Here is a 20,298-nt window from a genome sequence, read left to right as displayed (position 1 = left end):
ACACCACAACATATGTCTGACAGCTTTAGTTACTGTTTACTTTGCAGATTACAAATATTAATACAAAATATAAATAAATTTAAGTTTATGGATTAAGCCGGCAGTATATGAAGTAGTTAAAACTGGCCCCACGTTCGCCAGCTGCAACATTAAGTGATAAACACATTAATTAAGCATCACTAGTTAGAATTTAATCATATAAAATATATTAGTCGACTCTGCATGATGAGTACTTTTACTTTTATCCTCACGCTAATACATTTCTACTTCTTCTCAAATAGAATTTTAAATGCAGGACTTTCTCTTATAACCGAGTATTTCTACACTCTGGATAACGTTATTACTACAAGATCTGAGTACTTCTATCACTACTGATCATCAATGACCAGTCTGTGGAGCCTTTTTCCACTGTTTCCAGTAAATTCCTTTTTTCATAAAAAGCAGAAATGCTTTTGACTGTAACAGATACAGAAGATTGTTCCCATATTTACTATATAAACTAAAAAGTATATGCACCTAAAACCAGGTTCTGCCTTAATCACCCTTTTGCAGAGCAGCAGTTCCGGTCCAAGCTGTACCATCTGTTGCTAAGAAAATAAACAGAGGCAGCATAAACCATAGCCTGAGTAGTGAACTGGTGAATAAAAAATCATTCAGGCCAAGAAAACAAGTTTTGCAATTGTGCCTGATAAAAGCAGTCAATCTTACAACAAAAGTTTTTTACCCCTTAAAGCTGCTGTTTGTGTCTGGAAAATATGAGCAGTCTGTTGACTGGAGCATGATTTCTGCAGGATATTGGGAACACTTCACACTGTGTCACTATGTCTTCTCTGTCCTCTGAGATGAAAGACCAAAACAAACCTACATAATAAAAAAATAACAACGTTTGTTGACAAAATGCTGTATTTGCTGCTGAATATTCATCTTCTTATCTGTTATCTTTTGTGTGGATATTCCTACAGACAATTAATGCAGAGGCTCTTTTGTCTTATGGTTGCCAAAGCTTACTGCCAGGCACTGCTGAATAACATTAAAAGAGACATTGATGATTTTAAAGGAGATTAAATCATAGATTTGTTTATAAATTCAAGTTTCAAGAGCCACATGTTGAATTGTATTTTATTTTTTCAGCACGAGTTGTTGGCGACTCCTAGTGGTTAAATTGAGAAGGACACTGTGGCAGACTGAACTGCACGCTGGTAACCCAGCAGGTTAAGGAATGACAATTTTAAGTGAGACGATGTTCAAAAAGTTTTATTACAACGAATAGACGCAAAACACTTTTTTATCCGTAAGTGGCTGAACGACATGGCCAATTTTACAATTAGCATCAGTGATCCATTAAAAGCTCTTTTTCTGTTTACAAAACTCTTCTCTACATGATCCTTGTAGTCTTTGAGCTTAAAAGAGTGTTTACAGTTGGACACAGAGTTGCAGCTGATGTATCTTATCTACCAAAGCCCTCATAATTACATTAATTGTCCATTATGTCTCTGAAACATCACAGGAGGGTTAAGGGAAATAAAAGTGGCAGTTATCATATTTTCAAAAGTTATTTCAAACACCCTGTTAAAAACAGCAAAAAATTAGCAAACAAGAAACCAAGCAATCACCATCAACACATTTAGTCACCCCGTTTACAACGTGCAGGCCATGATACAGCCCGTAAAAATATTTTACATAAAAAGCTGTCATATTGACTGATAAAAGTTTGTAGAGTGACTTAGTCACAGTAGCTTAACTCACTGGTTAGGATGAATTCATTGAATCAGTAGTGTTCAGTTTTAAATGTGAAATCCGATAAATCTTCACTTTAACGCATTTAAAGAACCTAGAGTTGCAGGAGCTTTGTGAGGTTAAATCACGCATTTGACATTGAGGGGATCACACAGTAAACCAACAATACATCACATCCAGCTCAGAACTCTGTAATGACATTAAAACAACTGGAATGATTCATGTATCCTCATATGTAGACAAGGAAACACCCAAATCTTCATTAATGCTTCATATCTTATTTCCAAAATGGAAACCTCACCTGTTAGACCATCCCTCTCCCACTCTTATCTCCTTCACATCTCCTTCAGCAATGATCAATAATAATACCAACAATTGGTTTAAAATTATACCAACATTAGTGCAAAACCTCATTCTATACCTAAGTAATCTGGAGTTTAACTTTCAACATTGCAGAATGTTTGATAATCTCTCTAAGCTTTTTGTTTAACTTTATATTACATGCTACAGTTAAACTCATCTTCTGTATTTAAAAGTTTCTCAGTTACTGTCCCTTTTTGTAAAAAAGCAGCAGGATTTAATACAGTCAAATCACCCTGCTGCTGTGCATTCATATTAAAGTAAGCATATTAATAATATGGAAAAAATCAGTAGTGACACCTTTTAGCAGTTCAGTAACACCCAGGGTTCGAGTTGCTTCTTGTCAAACCAGCAGAGCCCCTCAGGCGCGGACTCAGAGGGGTTCGTGGGTAAAGAGACTGGGGGCAGTTCAGAACATCAGGATTCATGTGGTGGAGCATCAAAGAAAAGCTCTCGACAGAGCCTGGCTGTGTCCTTCGGGGAGTAGACTGTGAAACCAATGGTCCGTGGGTCGTTGAAAATTTCATAGTCATTTCCTCCCTAAAACGAGAAGTTACAAACACAGATTAACATCAATTGAACTGATCTTTTTCCATATGATGGCCTTTTGCAATTACTATATGTCAAGATGTATGTGAACAACCCTTCTAGAGAGAAGCTGCCTGAGCCATCCTTATTGCTAACAGGTGCATGAAATTAAGCCATGCAATCTCAATTGACGCAAATGTCATAGGAGGCCACCTTTCAAAGGGGGCCACAGGTTGGAATCAAACCTGGGTTGCTGCCGCAAGGACACAGCCACTGTCCATAAAAGCCAGGTCCATAAAAAATGGTTCTCTAAATTTGGTGCAGAAGAGCTGTTTTACACATGAACCTATCTTAAGAATCAGATCTCAGCACTGTCCACAGTTGCCTTTTACACATTTGGCAACAACAGGAGATTGGAAAAAAGGGAAGAAGGTTTCCCCTTCAGTACTGCGTCCTGTTCTCCTGTTACCATTCCCCAAGATGAACTTACATCTGAGGTCTCGTTGCCAAAGAAGTAGATGGTGTCCAGGCCTTCCCTCTCCAGCACGTCTAGACACAGCCTCTTGTCCCAGCCCTCTGGAAAAACGTCAAAGCTGATGAGACCACCTAAAACAAACAAGATGACGAACAGGACATTGTTATCACCATCACCATAACTATATACAATCATATACATTGTGTATCTTAAATATCTTTAAGCAACACAGTCAGTTAACACAGATTTCCACTTCTCTTTCCACACGTTTTTTTCAGGTAGGCGCCGTCAAAGCAGTGTACACAAATTTTATGAACCAGTACAGTCAGTATGCTGGTGAATCTTTTCCTTTTTGCACTCCTCTGCCTGTATTTACACTCAATCCATCCAGCTCTCCAGAACACGCATTATTTACACTGTGCAGCAGCTGTGACTTATGGGGGCTGTTTGAGCTCTTTATCTGGCAGGCTTGTGACTTGTTGAACTTGTTGGCTGAGGGATACGCTGCACTCGGAAAAAGGATGTGTCACAAGAATGAACAAAAATAAGAAAGGAACAAACAACGCCCAGCATTTCCCATATTCCATAAATCTAGAGACAACTGCGATATGTGGGATTATGGCTGCAGCTCAGAGAAAAGGTCACAAGTGCAAAGTGTGTTTTGCAAACATAAATTCTTTTACCAGCACGGGTTCTTATTTCAAAGGTCATAGAAATTAGCTCTATTGTTGTTTTGAGTCCAATGACTTAAGTGACCGTTGAACTGTGAAATGTAGCTGAAAAGTCTCCTCCCTTTCAGTCTGCTCTCTCGCCCTTCCCCCTTAAATTCTTTTCCCTGCCTTAATTAAAATGAAGTTTTACAATGAAGGGTTTAAAGAGCCAGCAACAAAGACAACAGCTGAGGAGCGTCCAGCCAATCAGAGGGCCGTTCTACTCACACACCCTCCACACGCCTCCATCCCACCACCTTCAACCCTACATTATAAACACCGCAGTGCTTCAGCCACATCTGTAGCAACCCATCCCCCAGTCTGCTTTATCCCTCCTGAGCAGTGACAAGAGTAGGGCTACTATGCTGCTGACCTTACAGACATGTGCATGCCTAACCCCAAATGCTGTGAAATAATTACAGAAAATGCCTTAATAACGACATCTTTCTCTGTGATTGTTAACATTTAATAAGGTAAAATCAAAACAGCATATAAGCTCTTCACCTCAGATCACCTGTGTAATGAAAGCACTGAGTGTCCCTTACATTCTGTACTCTCAGCGCAGACTCAACGCAGTGTCAGGTTTATATAACACCTATTTCAGAGGTGAGCAGTATCATCTAACAAAGGCGGCCGTGCAGAAGCAGATAAACACAAAGGATGGCAAACAAATGAATCTCAAACCTCTGGACATATTAGCCTGTTTCCTCGGTGTCAGAGTCAACAGAGTAAAACCTCTGCAAATGGCCCTGATGCTGCTGCTGTTTTCCACCTCAGCAGCCTAAGCGTGTGTGCACAATATCCACCATCTGGCAAAAGTCAAACCTACTTTAAGACAATTACCAGGAGCTGAAATTAATATTTTACAACGGTGTGTTTGTCCCATCCTTGACAGAAAAACTAATAAACTTCAGGTAACATGACATACTGTATGTAAAACTCTGTGAAGTTAGTCAGCAGCTTATAAATAACTTCACGTTTCTCTTTTGTGCTACATGCCATGGATCACTAACAGGAAGAGTATATGTAAAAAAACAAGGCCACCTGTCTGTTAACAGCTTTCACACGTCATTAGCAGAAGCACACACCTTGCAGAGCACGTAGGCAAACATCAGTAACCAAGTCACTTTACTGCTGCACTGTTGCCAGAGAAAGAGAGTGGGAACAGTGTGTTTATGTGTGTGTGTGTGTAATAGTTAACCGAGGACTCCAACGTCCAGCACAAGGTCCTCCACACATCAGAGGTGTGAGGTCGAGGGGTCTTTTTTAAAACAGAGATAGGAGACAATAGACAGACAGATATGCTGTAAAACTAGTTTCTCATTAAACTACCCCACTGTTAACATGAGCTTGTTTTTCTTGTTTTTGTCTGTTTCAGAAACTCTACCGGGGTTGACAATCTCCAAACACAAAGCATGTAAGGTCCACTGTTTGGTTCATGATGGTGAACAGATTTTTTTCAGAATTTTAAATTCAAGTGACAGTAACAATTTTCAAGGCTACTATGAATAAAGGACATTAAAGAACATTAAAGTACAATTCTCATTGAACACTTTTTACTCCACTTCAGGAGACATGTGAACAGAAAATCAGGGTTCTAAGGGTTAAAGATTTGAAGTTTTCAGGCGTGTTGACAAAGAGGCATTCATATTTTAATGAGTGGTTGGGAGACTTTTTTCTACTGATACTGATTCCAATACCTCAACTTTGGCCTCTTGCACATACTGATCTGCTACAGTGCTCCCTAAATCCCAAACTTAAAATCTGTGTACCTCACCTGGGGCAACTCATTGGGGTCAGGTCAGGGGTGGGTAGAAACACGATGCAAGCAACATACACGAGTAGAAATGCATTTCACATTCTTTTCTTTTAAATTATAATTCTACTGTTAAGTGTATTTTTGAGCCAGCAATCAAAATTTTACTCCCCTACATTTGTCATTTATACCTTTGTTACAATGAAAACTAAGTTAGCTAGCTAATGTAGCTAATGCAATGTTCTTTTTTCATGTGTAATGTTAAAGCTGCTGTAAGTGTTATTTTCTAATTAAAATAAGTGTTAAATAGCTCTGTCTTCCAACAGTAAGCACTGTTATAGAGTGTTTGGTCAGTAACCCATGTCTCTTCTTTTCTGGTATCCTTGCCCACTTTAACCAATCAGGATCCACATAAAGAGGCGGTCCTGTCTGCTCGGGGAACACGCAGAGAGCAGGATCCTCCTGTTCTGGTAGCCAAACTGGCTATAGCAGAACAGGGAAAACTACAAATTCCAGTGCTCCCAGTGAGAAAGGAGTCATGCAAGTGTGGTGACATAGAGAGGAGGGAGGGGACTGCTAACTGCAAAATGGACAGGAAGTTAGCTAAAAAGGACAATACTTACAGCAGCTTTGATTTATTAACTTATCCTAGCTAATGGTCTGTTGGGGCTTTGAATTGGTGTGCTTTAGAAAGCAGGTAACCTAATGATACAAGGGATATTTACAGGCTGTGCTTCAGTGGTGACAAAAACAGTTCAAAACTACTGCATGATCATCAGAATCATTTAGTTGTCTGCCACTGAAGTTAGCATCTGTGAGTTGAATATTACAGGATGCGTTCTTTTTGCAACGTTCCTGTATGTTTTGATTGAGCTGTGATTTCTCTCACTCATCTGACACATTAATTGAAGCATTGGCTTACTTTACTTAAGAGAGGCTTAAGTGTTTTTTGGACCCCATTAAATAGTGGTTACTTACTTACTAAATTAAATACAGCAGTCACTACAACACTCAGCAGCACTCTGGCTATTTTGATTTATGTGTCACATTTGGCACATGAAGCATCACTGGTCAGCCTTCTCACTGTCACATGGCTCTGCCAAATATGATATTTTGGCTCGTGTCCCAATAAGTTTTTCTGTTATGCGTTTTCAGCTTTCAACTCTCTCACCTTTGGTGAACCGTAGTCCCTTTCCAGCAAACTCCTCTTTCAGGGCAGCAACAAATTTCTCCCTGATCTTCTCTCTCTGTGGAGAAAGTGGCAAAGTCAGGCAGTCAGACCTCACCAGCCTTGTCACTGCACACACAACATGTGTTAATCTAACACTCTGGCTATGTTTGGTCTACACGTTGTTTTATGTATGAACGTAGCAGAGGGTCTGGCTGATGTTTGTAAGTAGCTGAAGGGTTAAACCTCTCCTGCTCTGCTGCTATCTGCTTCCTCCGTACTGCCCAGCTCTGTGAACCATCAATAGACAGCCTGTTAAGCTGTCCTGAAAGCTCAACATTGTCTGACCTCTCTCTGTCTGCTTAATTGAGCACATTACATGAAACAGAGAGACAGAGCGGCAAAGCCTGTTGTGTAAAACCATAGTTTGCTTAGCGTGGCTGCTAAATTTGGCTACTGTGCAAATTAACAAAGTTCTAGTAGCAGTTCTTTAGCAAAATGGCCAAAGTTGTTATACTAACCTTGCTACATGGGTGCAATATTGTCCCTATACACACACTGTGATGTTATCCCATGTGAGTTAATCCCTGACTAACATTCACAAACAAAGGTAGTGCAGACAGCAGAAGAGTGATGTGCAAACCCACCTCATAACCAACTTTTTAAGCCTTTAAAACACAGTGATAAACGGACATAACAATTGACTTTACCAATTTGGTCTTTATTAATGTACTTTTAGTTAAGTATTTTTACCTTGTCAATTTCAGAGAATTCGATTCGCTCCTCCAGTGTGCAACTCCGACCAATGGGGGAAATGTTGAGCATGCCATTCCTGAACTCAATGAACGTTCCCCTGCAGGAGGAAAGGGACGGATGGTTAAAGAAAATGTTGATTGTTAAAAAGACTTTACTGAAGTAGAAACCTGGATTCTGTTTGACATAATACCAAGTCTACAAACATACAAAGAAACAGTTTTTCCTGCTTCATGCTTCACTCATTTCCATGAGTAAGGAGAATTGGCATTCCTGCATACCAGGGACGTAGGTCAAAGGTATGTGTGTGTCCCCGGGGGTTTAAGTAATCAGCTTCCTAACTATCTTGTGTGTTTGGTCAGAGTCTCACCTTTTCTTTGGCAGCTTGATGAGCCCCATGTAGCTGAGGCAGAAGTTGATCAGATCCTGCAGCAGTTCCTCCCCGATCTGATTCTGAATGGCCTGATGGGATGAAAATGTACTTCAATCATAAACAAAATGATGGACTGAACAAACCTTTTTCATGACAGGGGACTGAAACTGATAAAAAACACAAAAAACAAATTCCTTCTGTATTTAAAAGGAAAAGAGAAGAAAAAGAAGAGAGATACAATTTTTCCTACAACATTTTGCAAAGCAACAGACTTTGTAGCAAAATATTTCCTTTAAGGAGAACTATTATCCTTTTTCTTTTTCTTTCATTTCCTTCAGTTTGTTTGGTTTGTTTGTTGTTTCTTGTGCATGTAAAAAGTCTTGAAATTTAAAAGGCTACGCCAATGGGAGCTCCTCTCCGCACCAGAAAACACTGATCCTGAAGTGTTTGAAAAGCCTTGTCAATATGCCATCACACAACCTCACAATTTCACACATTTCATTACTTTATCCCTGTATTTACAGTAGAAGTGAAGTGAAGTTAACTGGAAGCTGAGAACACGACAGAGCTGACTGGAGTGAACGTGAGCATTGACACTGGAGGAATACAGTGCTGCAGCACTGGACAATATGAGAAAACTGATGTGCTTTTTGAGCATTAAAGCATGTAAACTTATTCTAGCAGTAACCCAAAATAATATTATGAGCCTGAAAATAAACAAAATACTCCTTTAATGTAGTAGCAAAATGCTACTTCTGCTCTGGTCAACTGAACATAGCTGTTTCTGGGTAATAAATGATCTCATTTGCTTTATTTCATTGTAGGTAAACCTACTTTTCATCACATATAATATAAAGAGTTTATCCTACAACACAATCATCTGCTCAATAGGAGGAAAATGTGAACCTGTATGTAGTACAAGCATGCAGAATCATGTATTGTTCTCAAGACACAATGTGCTGCATTCCTGCTGTTATTGTGACAGAACGTGAAAAATGTGACCCATGTGTCCACTTACATGTTTTGAGATGAGCTTCCCATCTTTGTACTGCACTGTCCCGTTCTCAGCAAACACATAGTCAAACTTGTGTATCACTGCAAGAAAGAAGAAATGTGAAAACTGGATAAATGTGCTCACCTGTTTCTTTTAAAACTACACATTCAACTAAAGTAAATTAGCAGTGGCTCCTCCGCCAAGGCCTGAATAGGGAATAATAGGACATCCTGCTATACTTACCTGGAACAGATTACAGTGTGTGTAACACTGCCTGAAAAGTTTAATCTGTCTGACCTTCCCACTCACTCTGCCCTGTGTGTTCTCTGCCAGCAACACTCGACAGAAAAAGGTTGCAACGCTGCCTTACAAAATAGCTGCTTTGATCCATTTGACTTTAATAACACAGCAGTCACCTGAAAACAGCATAATCCAGCAAGCTGATGTTCTCTAATCTGGTTAAACAATTTAAACAAGGTGTAACAGGTTTTTAACTGTTGGTGTCATAAAATTGAGCAATTTTCACCATCAATATAAATGACTGTAATCATGCATAATGTTATGACAACATGAACAGCTTCTCATCACATGTCCAAGCCATCAGAAGTTTGATTTCATACAATTTTTTAACAGATCACGACACGAGAAGCTTCAGCAACATCATAAAGAATGAACAGATTCACCTTTACCACACTTGGCACAGTTGTCAAACCACATGGCTCCCTCTCAGCACAATACATCTGCATTCCAGTTTTAGGCTAATATTTACTGATAGACAAGCCTGCCCATGCAGCCGTGTGCCAGCTCAGCTGGGTGGCTGCTGGCAGCGCAGGGCCAGTCTGTTTTGGCAGAGGGTCTGGGAGTCACATGTGAATGAAGTTAATCAAACCGAACCAGTGGAGTCTTCACAAGAGTTCAGATGTCATCAATGATTCGACTAAGTCTAGTTTGTAAATTTTTTTGAACAATGGCTCCCAACCTGCTGTTGCAAAATCATATTCAGACATCTATGATGAGTTGAAATGCCGCAGTTAGTCATCGTGACACAGTGCGTAAACCGTCTGTAGTTAAAAGAAGAGGACTGCTCACCATCATCCCCCTCGCCGAGCTGCTCTGCTATCTTGGAGTAGTCTGAGCCTCCCACGATGCCGATCTTCACTTTCCTCCGCAGAGTCTGGAAAAACTCATCCAGCTGTGGGTCTATTTTCTGCAAATTACAGCAAAATGTAGCGCAAGTTATCACTTTGTGTTAACTAGTCGAGCTCCCTCTCACACACTCATGACTGACCACACACAACACACACACACACATGCACGCATCATCATCATCATCATCATCATCATTAAAAGCGTAATTTGTGTTATTAAAGCATTATTACAATGAAACAAAAGAGGAAAACTAGCATGATTGTATTGTAATTTGGAACACATTTCCAGTCATATCAACATATGGAAGAAACGTCTGAGCTGCACTACACAAGGGAGACCACATTATGTAATATCTAGGCGCTGCACACACACACACACACACACACACACACACACACACACACACACACACACACACACACACACACACACAATCTAGTTGCCCTAGATGAACCCAAGCATTTAATCTCAATGACATAAGGAAGAAAGAAATAAATAATTACAAAAACACAGAATAATAAAGTAGATGATTTCCCCCTAAACCTTACATGAATGTCTAACTGACAACCACTCAAAAATGAGCCTGAGATACTCAGGCGTCTATTTTAATCTTCCTCCTGAGAATTCAGAGTATATTAATCTAAAAAGCACTAATTACAGCCCACGTGTGGTGACAGTATCAGGACAGCTTCCATGTGTTTCTGAAGGACATAAATAGGTCACCAAACACCAACAGACCTATACATTACCAGACTACATACCACACAGCCCCCTTCCCTCCATTCTCCCATGTGTCTCTGCAGCACTGTGTAGGTAAACAGTCAGTAGAAGGAAAGATCTTACAGATATCAAAACAGTGTATGAGGTCAGGAGGACACAGCGTGCTCTTACAGACGATCTCTGCCAACAATCTGACGCTAACTAAGGCAGATGAGCGAGAAGAGCAGGGGGCTGCAACGCAAGCTTGTAATAATCAATAACCGATCACGTCGCTGGTAAAGGCTATTATTGATTGATTGGATGTGGGCTCACCTCTCTTGGTGGTGTCAAAGTACCGTCCACGTCAAAGAGGCAGAGGATGTTTCGGTCCGGGGAGAAGCCCTTTGGTTTCTCCATGTCTTCTTCTTCTCTCTGTGTTTTTCTGCTTCACAAATCGCACTTCAGGTCGCGAGTGTCACAGGTCCACTCTCGTGCAAACAAACGCGTAAAAACTACGAATTCACGCGAGGGAAAAATGAATCGAAGTATTACGCTGTCAGTTCAAGCATTTAAATAAAATAAATAAAATAGACCTCGAGGTTTAAAATAATGTAAATGATCTCTTCTCAAGCGCGCTGACAGACGCTTCTTCTTCTTCTTCTTCTTCGTCGTCTTCTTCTTTTTCTTCCTCGAGTGGTCAGTCTTGCTGTCTCAGCTCGGCTCGGTTCAGCTCGGCTCAGTGGACCCGTTAAGCTCACACACAAACACGGCGTGCTGAACGTGTCGGGTGTCTTTCGCAACACTGTAACTCTACCGGCAGCCAATCACAGTCGGGGTATGAGCTGTGACGTCTACAAATGGGCGGGGCGGTCTAATGTGCATGCCAGTGAACGTTGCGTTAACAATTTACCTAGAAGCGAAATGACGGATGCAGCACAGAAACAGACTGAGCAGCAGAGAGGATGTGTGGTGTGAGCAGTGTTTATTAGTGCTGTAATAGCTGCCTTGTTTATCAAGGCGAAGAAACTACATTACAGCAGGGCACTGCACACTAATGAATAATAAACATGCATAAGAGTTATGGAAGTAAAAAGGACAAAAGTGAAAGTAAATCACTAGAGATATATTCATATTCATATGCTAATGGTAATTTGTGCAACATTATGAGAGAAATTGTGAAAATGTGCCTTAAAATTACATTAGACTCCTCTTTCCTTTTGTGTTGGATATCTGCAACTTTCTGAGTTTACATTGGGGTTACTGGTGGAGACATCTCTTCTTTCCAGTAAGATTTAACATTATATTACTGTACATCCAATGTTTGTTTGTCCTAGCACAAATGTTATCCCTGATTTTTTTTATAACTGATCATTGTTTTTGCTGTTTCACAATACTGTAACTACTTGTAGAATTTTGTAACTGCAAATGCTATGCATTAAAGATATAGTTGTTTTACATTCATCGAACCTGAGCTTTTAGGTCTTCTTCTTGAAAAGGTGATGTAAAATGATGCTGCTCAGCTGGTGTGATGCTTTAGGGGACTGATATCAATACTGATGCTGACTTTAAGGGTTAAAAGGATGTCCCACAGGAACACCATTCACTGAAATATGACATGTTAAATGTAGAGTTGCAGCAAGTGAAAGGTGCAAAGCACATAGAGGTTTACCATTCAGAGGTGGAAGACATTGACTAGTTAGTAATGTTTAGAGAACCGTCCAACTTTGTCTGCTACTACAGTCCCATAACAACATCACTGCATTCTGCTTTATGCAGTAGCACTGATTACTTCCATCTTGATTAAATTACTGCACGAGGTCCACGCCAGAAGGGCCATTGATGGGACTAAATGATAAAAGCCAACCTTTAACTCATGAGATCATGGCCTCAAACAAATTTAGCAACCAGAAATGATCTCATCTTCTGTTAAGAATGCCTCAGGGGGTGCTGTATATTTGATCTTTGTTTTGATTTCATACTTAACAAAAAATAGACTTTAGATGTTATAACATTTATGATAATTTGTATTGGATTTGGATTAGATTATGTAATATAAGATAACATTAAATCAGATTGAATCCAATTAGGTGATCTAAAATAGGATAAAAATTGGATGTAAATATTTGGGATTAAATTAGATAACATTATTATACATTATGTAACATTAGATTAGTTTAAATTAGATTAGATTCCAACCTAATTTCCAATCACTTACAAATAAACTGTGTTTATCAACAACTATTTTACGCCATGTTTCAACACCCACATAGTCCTTAACACTCACAATCATTTGTTTCACAAAGTAGTGAACCACGCCCTATCCTTGCTTGTAAACGACTGGGCCTTTCTAGGACTGTCCCTTTCATACCAAATCATGATATTATCAGCCATTACCAGTGAACCTGTTTAACTGTTGTGTTTTTAGAGCATTCCACAGCATTCCCAGTCTTTTGTTGCTCCTGTCCCAACTTGTTTGAAACCTGTTACCGGCATCAGATTCAGAGTAAGTATATATTAACAAACATCAGTGAAGTTGAAGAGGTCGAGCATTATATATATTGTCTCTATACTGTTGAGTTATACAATAATGTTGTACAATTGAGTATATGACAAAGGGGATAAATGAATTATAACATTCTGTTTCTTGTTTTTTTTTTTTACACGTAGTCCCATTCAATTTATTTACATTACATTATCATTAGGTTAAATTAAATAATATAAATTATCATATATATTAAACTGGATTAGATTGTATTAGATTGTATTTGATTAGATAGATTAGATTAAAATATAATCTATTAGGTATATTTTACCCAGATTGGACTGCATAGTATTAGGTAGTTATTTTGGCATTGTTATATTATATTATATTATATTATATTATATTATATTATATTTTATTAGATTAGCACAGGTGGAATAGATTAGATCTATTTGATTAGTGTATATTAGATCAGATTAGAAATATTAGATCAGGTTAACATAGGACTAGAATACATTTGGTAGATTAGATTGGATTACAATATATTAGGTAGATTAGATCAGAATCAATTAGATTAGATTAGGTAAAGTAGATACAATTAAATTAGACTAGATTAAATTAAATTAGATTAGACTAGATTAGGTAGATTAGATCAGAATCAATTAGATTAGATTTGGTAGATTGGATTAAATTAGATTAGATACAATTAGAGCAGATCAAATCAGATTATATTAGATAATGTGGATTATTTTAGATTAGATTAGATGGCTCCATATTAGATTAGATTGTGCTTCTTATTCATCGTCAGATTCTTGTGAAATTTGTCTTGTGTCACCATACTGCCTCACAAAATCAGACAACAAACATGTTCATACTTTCAGATACAACACCAGCCAAATGTTGCAGCACAGAACTACCACATGTGTCATTTTAAGTAGATGAGGAATGGGAGGGGAGGCATGGAGGAGACATAAAGGTCAGATAACAGACCTGCTGACTTTCTCCACATTTAAAGTGGAATTGTAGCCTATATTTAATATAATACAATACATGTGTTTGTACTACTTTCTAGAAATAATCCTCGCAAATCAATCAGTCAATCAAGTCAACACTGTGTTACCCTCATCATCAGTGATGCTTAATAATCTTTGGCCCTATGCGGAATACTTCTACCTAGATGTGACATTGGCATTGTTTTGGGATATTGAACTAAACAAACATTAATTCATGGATTACTTCATTAATTCATTCAGTCACAACACAGGAACATATATACCCTGCTCTCATTTAAAACCAAAACAAACCTAATGGTTTAAAAGTCTTCAGCAACATGTACATTTTCACTGATTTTGCTAAAATGAAGTTTCAGGAACATCTTCTCTGCAGCATCCGATCTCTACTGAGCCAACACAAGAGGGCAGAGTGGGTGAGAGATGGAGATGGAGAGTGCAATTGAGAAGTGGTGTTGTGCTTGCTCATATTATATGCATTGCTTGATTAATTTCCTTAGTTTGGTGAGGAAATTGTGTGAAAATTTAAAATGGTAATTGATGTGGGTTTTTACATATCATGATCTACAAAGCAAAGCAAGTAAGACAGAATGAATTACTGTCTATCTGGCAGCTGTCCCAATCCAGAACACCCTTGTCCCAATTCTCAATATCTGTATACAAATGACTAGGAAGTCCAGTGATAGCCACATTGTGTTGATTGAAGTGAAGGACACTGAAGTCAGGATACTCATACAGCAAACAGTTCCTGAGTCTTTTTAATTACATATGACAATATTTGTTTTACATGTGTAAATGAGAGAAATATAGCTATGTGAGAAGTTTCTCACATGTTCACTTGTTAATATGTGCTTTGCAAGACTGTCTGAATTTTGCAGCAAAATGTTGTTTTCCATTTATATTTACAAATAAAGCCAAATTAGAAAAACACAAACACCTCAGAATTTGTCAGTAATGAAAGTATGTCTAACATTATTCCTTTTTTAGATTTATATAATAACTGAAACAATAAGATATTACCAGTTGTGGAATAAGTACTCAGATCCTTTACTTTAAAGTACCAATATAACAACAATATAAAAATACTGTCAGGTGTAAGTAGTTAATTCAAAATCATGAAAAGAAGAAAAACAAAGTTGCTATACACAAATAAAAAACACATTTTTAGGATTTTATCTAATTGTTTTTTTAACAACTAAAGAAGTAACTTCAGCTGTCAGATTAATGGAGTGGAGCAAAAAGTATATAAAAAGTAATATCTATCTCTAAAATGTAGTGGAGTTTAAATACAAAGTAAAGTAATACTTTGAGTAAATGTACTTAGTTACATTCCACCACTGGATATCAGCATGATTTTTAAAAATATGGTAAATGTTAACTCACGTAAAACTGAGCTGAGGTCAAATTTGCATAGAATTGTCTTCAGAATTTCTTATTTGGAAAAATAAAGTTTAAAAAAAAAAAAAAAAAGAATTTCTTATTTGGATGTTTGACTTGGATTGATCTGATTGAAGGGAAGTATTTCTTATGCCTTGTTTGTTTGTCCCACAGTCACCTGGACTCTTGTATCAGTGCTGACAGGACCATCAAATGGAGTTCTTTGATAACATGTGATGAAACAGTTTGGAGGAATTCTTATTGGGCAATTTTGCAACAGGTGACAAGCTTAATACTGGCTCCATAAATCACTTGTATGTTTTATCTTTTCTGCTTTTCACAGCAATCATAAATCATCACTGCATGGACCTGAGGCTCAAAATAATTGATTATGTCAGAACCAAAGCAGCGTGACCCCCTTTGCTCTGAATACATATGTCATGCATCTTGGCCTTTGTAGGTGTATGTTTGTAAATTTTTTTTACGACTCTGATGGACCTTCTTATGTGTTTGAGTTTCAGAGTTCCCTTCAGTGTGGCGAAAGCCAAGCAATTTGGTGTCATCGAGGTAAGTCACTTATTTATGAGCCTGATTTATTAGTAAGCTGCCAATTGACAGGGACAAATTGTATGAGGAAGGAGGCAGCAGAGGGGAATTATTGACTAATCATAAACAGACTAATCATTAGCCCCTGAAATTATGAACATGGCTCTTTATCTGACTTTGACCTCAATCTCCATGTTCCCTTCAATCACAGCAGACCGGTTCTTAAACTTTAACCTTTATTCAACTGACAGAGGTGGCCTTTTTTTCCTCCCCATTCTTTGTTAATGTCAACAAATCTCGTATAAAAATACTTTTAAAAAATTTCCCTGTCTGTAAACGTAAACATCATGGCAATACTTAAAGCAACATTATGTAACTTTTTCACCTTAAAATTACTATTTCTACATACACGGCGACTGCGTGGAGAGGGCCCATACCTTCACCTTCCTGGGCACCGCTCTGCTAACCTTTCCTGCTCTGCAAACACCTCAGCTGTCATCAAGAAGGCACAGCAGCGTCCGCACTTCCTGAGAGTGCTCAGGAGAAGTAACATCTGCAAGAAGCTGCTGGTGACTTTCTACCGCTCTACCATCGAGAGCATCTTAGCCCACTGCATCACGGTGTGGTTCTCCCACTGCACCGAGGCAGATAGGAAGAGTCTCCAAAGAGTGGTCAAGACAGCACAGAAGATCATCGGATGCCCCCTCCCTTCCCTCAAAGACATTTACACATACCGATGCCTCAGCAGAGCTGAGGCAATCACAAGAGACAGCACCCATCCTGCACATCACCTGTTCGACCTGTTACCCTCTGGCAGGCGCTACAGGTCCATCAAAACCAGAACAAACAGACTCAGGAACAGCTTCTTTCCACAAGCCATCACTGCACTGAACACAATAGGGCACTGACATTGACACACACACACACGCACACACGCACACACACACACACACACACACACACACACACACACACACACACACACACACACACACACACACACACACACACACACACACACACACACACACCCACTACCCAAGGACAATGTACAATAATTGTAAAGACTATTTTACTGTATATAAAATATGCACCACTGCACATATTTATTTTTATTTATATTTTTATACTACATTGCACTGCTTTCCTACCTTACCTTGTACCTTTTACTTTATTTTATATTTGTGTGAAATACTTGGATGCTGCTAAAATTTCGTTGTACACTTGTGCAATGACAATAAAAGGATTCTGATTACAGCTTCAAAATCATGGTGATGGTACAGTGTGTTGTAATAGGGTGATTGGTGTCTCTGTCTCAGCCACTCCACCCCCCCATCACTTGTTTCTGCACATGTAACTTCAGTGAGAAGGTGTTTTTAACACATAACATTGTTATGATGTAATGAGTTTTGTTTGTAGTTGGCACCTACATTACATCTGACAAATTGTTACAGAACTGGGATTTGTGGTGTTCAGTGGTGTTGCACTCAAAAACTGTGGAGGGTGCCAAATTTCACCAAATGCCAATTTCTACATAATGTTGCTTTAAAGGCCCAATAATAGGATTTTTTACCCTGTTTAACAATAACACATATATTCTGTTAGTCAGATGTGTCTCATGCACTGTGATGCATTCAAATTACTAAATTACTAAATTACTAAATACTAAATTCCATGTCATATATATTCTTTTCTCTTTAATTCAACCTGGCATATGTTGTGTATGTTTAAACTTGCTGATCTTACATTTCTAACTACATTTTTCTGGATTTGAACAATAATTGTCTAAGTGTGTAACTGGGTTGAAGAATTGAGACGGAAGTCTGGAAGAAAAGAAAAATCATCATATAAGATATTCTCTGAGTGATGATTTGAGGTTATGCTTCAAAATGGGTTTTTCTTATCTCAACCCTATTCTTGTGTGTGTGTGTGTGTGTGTGTGTGTGTGTGTGTGTGTGTGTGTGTACATGTGGCCTACATGCTCACTTGCCTGTGGGGCACTCCGTAGGTTGAGTTAAAGACCTCCATTAAAACAGCCTTCTTATCTACCTTCATGCGGAAGGGAAAGTGCCTAATTGGACCCATTTTCACAGACCAACAATAACAGCCACTGTTAACAGTGTTCAGTTGCTATTACACAGCAGGGATGAGACAATAAAACAAAGAGTCTTGTTCCTTTCAACACTGTACTATTTCCTCTTCCTGATAAAAAGCCAGGGTGTGTTGAGACGAAGAGCCTCTTCATATGAAACTGTAATGGGACTAAATGGCTGTGTTCCCCAAGCCAACCGTGCTATTACAACGTCATTCATGTGTGTTTGCTTAAAACGTTTATTACCCTGTACGGTGGTGGCCAGACAGGAAGCTGATGATGTGCTGTACTGGAAAGACAGTTTGGTTGGAAAAGTTGCGCATGAGGACATATGTTTATAGTGTTATTTGCTCTTTGAGGTAGAATCACACAGTGTAATATTTTAATAGGTTTTGGTGTTTATTGCATGTTTATTGAAGGAAATGAAATAGCACACCACATGAGTTTGTGATCCCCCACATGTCATTCTTCTTGTGTAGAGCAGAGCTTTTGATGATAAATATGTGACATTCCATAGAAAGCGTGCTCATTTAAATTCACTTACACAAATGACATGTAACAAATGGCTTTCATAGCAGAGACGCAAAGAGCATAAAACAGTGTGAGAAAGACAATTCAGTCATGGAGTGATAAAAGAGGAGACTGACACAAGCAAGATTTAGGACTAGCAATAGCACCACGATGTGTTTGTAGAAGACGTGTGAAGAGATAGATTCATAATAAAACAACAGATACAAATTTTGAAAGTACTTTATATATAGTAAAGGAACAGCAAGCACATTAAATATTATATATATTATGTTATGTTATTATGTTATATTCATCGTTTTAAATAACAGATTAAAGTGTTTGTTTCAGAGACAACAGGCTGTTGAACAAATGGGCTTTTAATCCAATGGGACATTTTTCAGGCTATTGGTGTTTCAGAATAATGGGCAGTCCACTTCCAAAGACATACCTCTCCATTATGGAATATTCACTCAACTATGCTGTTAAGATGAGAGAAAATGAGAAAAGTCAAATTTGAGAAGATTAAACAAGATAATTTTTGGATTTGTTTTTGAAAATGACCTGCAACAGTTGCTGGTTAACTGTCTGTCAACTGATCACTGCTGCAACCACAACCAGTTTTGGAAAACACATTTTCTGAGGCATAACAGCTTCCACAAGTCACACTAAGGTGAATTCATTAGTGCGTCACATCCTTTTTCTTATTTTGCAGCACTAACCTGCTCACTATTAGACATCCATTTACAGTCACTAAATCATCAAATGATTGTAATTTTGGAATTTTTGTGGAATAATTTGTTTAAATAATTAATTAATGCTTATTGTTTAATGTTTCTCAGTAGACGAGAACGGGCAAACAAATCAATGGAACTAGAAAGGTCCTTGCATGTTTTTTGTATTTTTTGTGGGCACTGCCAGTTCTACTACACGCCCAGAAGAGGAGGGTGAGGCGAGGGGTATTGAATCGGCAACCTCACTGCCAGATGCCACTAAATCCTTCATACTGGACCTTTAAAGCCACAAATGTCAGCCTCATGGTGGTAATAAAGGGAACGTCAGGCTCAATCCTCTGGAAACCATAAAGGATTTGTGCCAATCCATCAAGTTGATGTTGAGATTTCTCAGGATAAATGACAACTTTGACCATGGTGATGGTACAGGTTAAGGCACAGGATCATCAAAGTCATGAATGCCTTCCCAAAAGTTGATGGAAATCCATTCAATTGCTGTTGAGATATTTCAGTGTGAACTGAAGTGGTGGAGCGATTGACTGACTGTCAAAAAATATTTTGATGCATTCAACTGCACCCAAACAAGAATAAATGGCTCTGTAAGCAGTCTACACTTTTGATTTGCTTATGTGTTGCATCTCAAAATGAGGTGACTCTGGTTTACGAGCAGTTTGGTCAAGACTTTTACAGGCTTAATCCACCCTGCTTTTATAGCAGACAATATTTATCAGCTCCACACAAGCCTTCACTTTTATGGCCTCCTGTGACCTTTGCCCCTCGCACTATGCAAGCTTTCCCCCGCCTCTGCTTCAACAAGAAGAATCAGATTGTGTTAAACAAAAAGCTTC

General features: G+C 38.5%; 1 protein-coding gene across 1 annotated transcript; it reads right to left on the bottom strand.

Annotated features, from left to right (window-relative positions):
- Nucleotides 1-1,238: 1,238 nt before the first annotated feature.
- Nucleotides 1,239-11,425, bottom strand: LOC141019716 (phosphomannomutase 1-like). The gene is made up of 8 exons (XM_073494706.1): nt 11,036-11,425; nt 9,944-10,061; nt 8,879-8,955; nt 7,858-7,949; nt 7,488-7,587; nt 6,738-6,813; nt 3,116-3,231; nt 1,239-2,637 (listed from the first exon to the last, which is right to left on the bottom strand). The coding sequence occupies exons 1-8, from the start codon at nt 11,117-11,119 to the stop codon at nt 2,515-2,517; spliced, it is 786 nt and encodes a 261-aa protein (XP_073350807.1). The 5' UTR covers nt 11,120-11,425; the 3' UTR covers nt 1,239-2,514.
- Between the last annotated feature and the right edge of the window lie 8,873 nt (nt 11,426-20,298).

This window comes from Pagrus major, chromosome 23, assembly GCF_040436345.1.
Source record: "Pagrus major chromosome 23, Pma_NU_1.0".
NCBI classification, from domain to species: Eukaryota; Metazoa; Chordata; class Actinopteri; order Spariformes; family Sparidae; genus Pagrus; species Pagrus major.
The sequence above is the reverse complement of the archived record's forward strand: the minus strand, read 5'-3'. Positions and strand labels throughout refer to the sequence as shown.

Bases quoted from the DNA above. Each gene is read 5' to 3' on its own strand.
- LOC141019716 (XM_073494706.1), bottom strand. From the start codon at position 11,119: ATGGAGAAACCAAAGGGCTTCTCCCCGGACCGAAACATCCTCTGCCTC. The intron at 10,062-11,035 runs GTGAGCCCACAT...TGTAATTTGCAG, and splicing joins CTTTGACACCACCAAGAGAG to AAAATAGACCCACAGCTGGA. The intron at 3,232-6,737 runs GTGAGAGAGTTG...TGTTTGTTTTAG, and splicing joins GGGACTACGGTTCACCAAAG to GTGGTCTCATCAGCTTTGAC.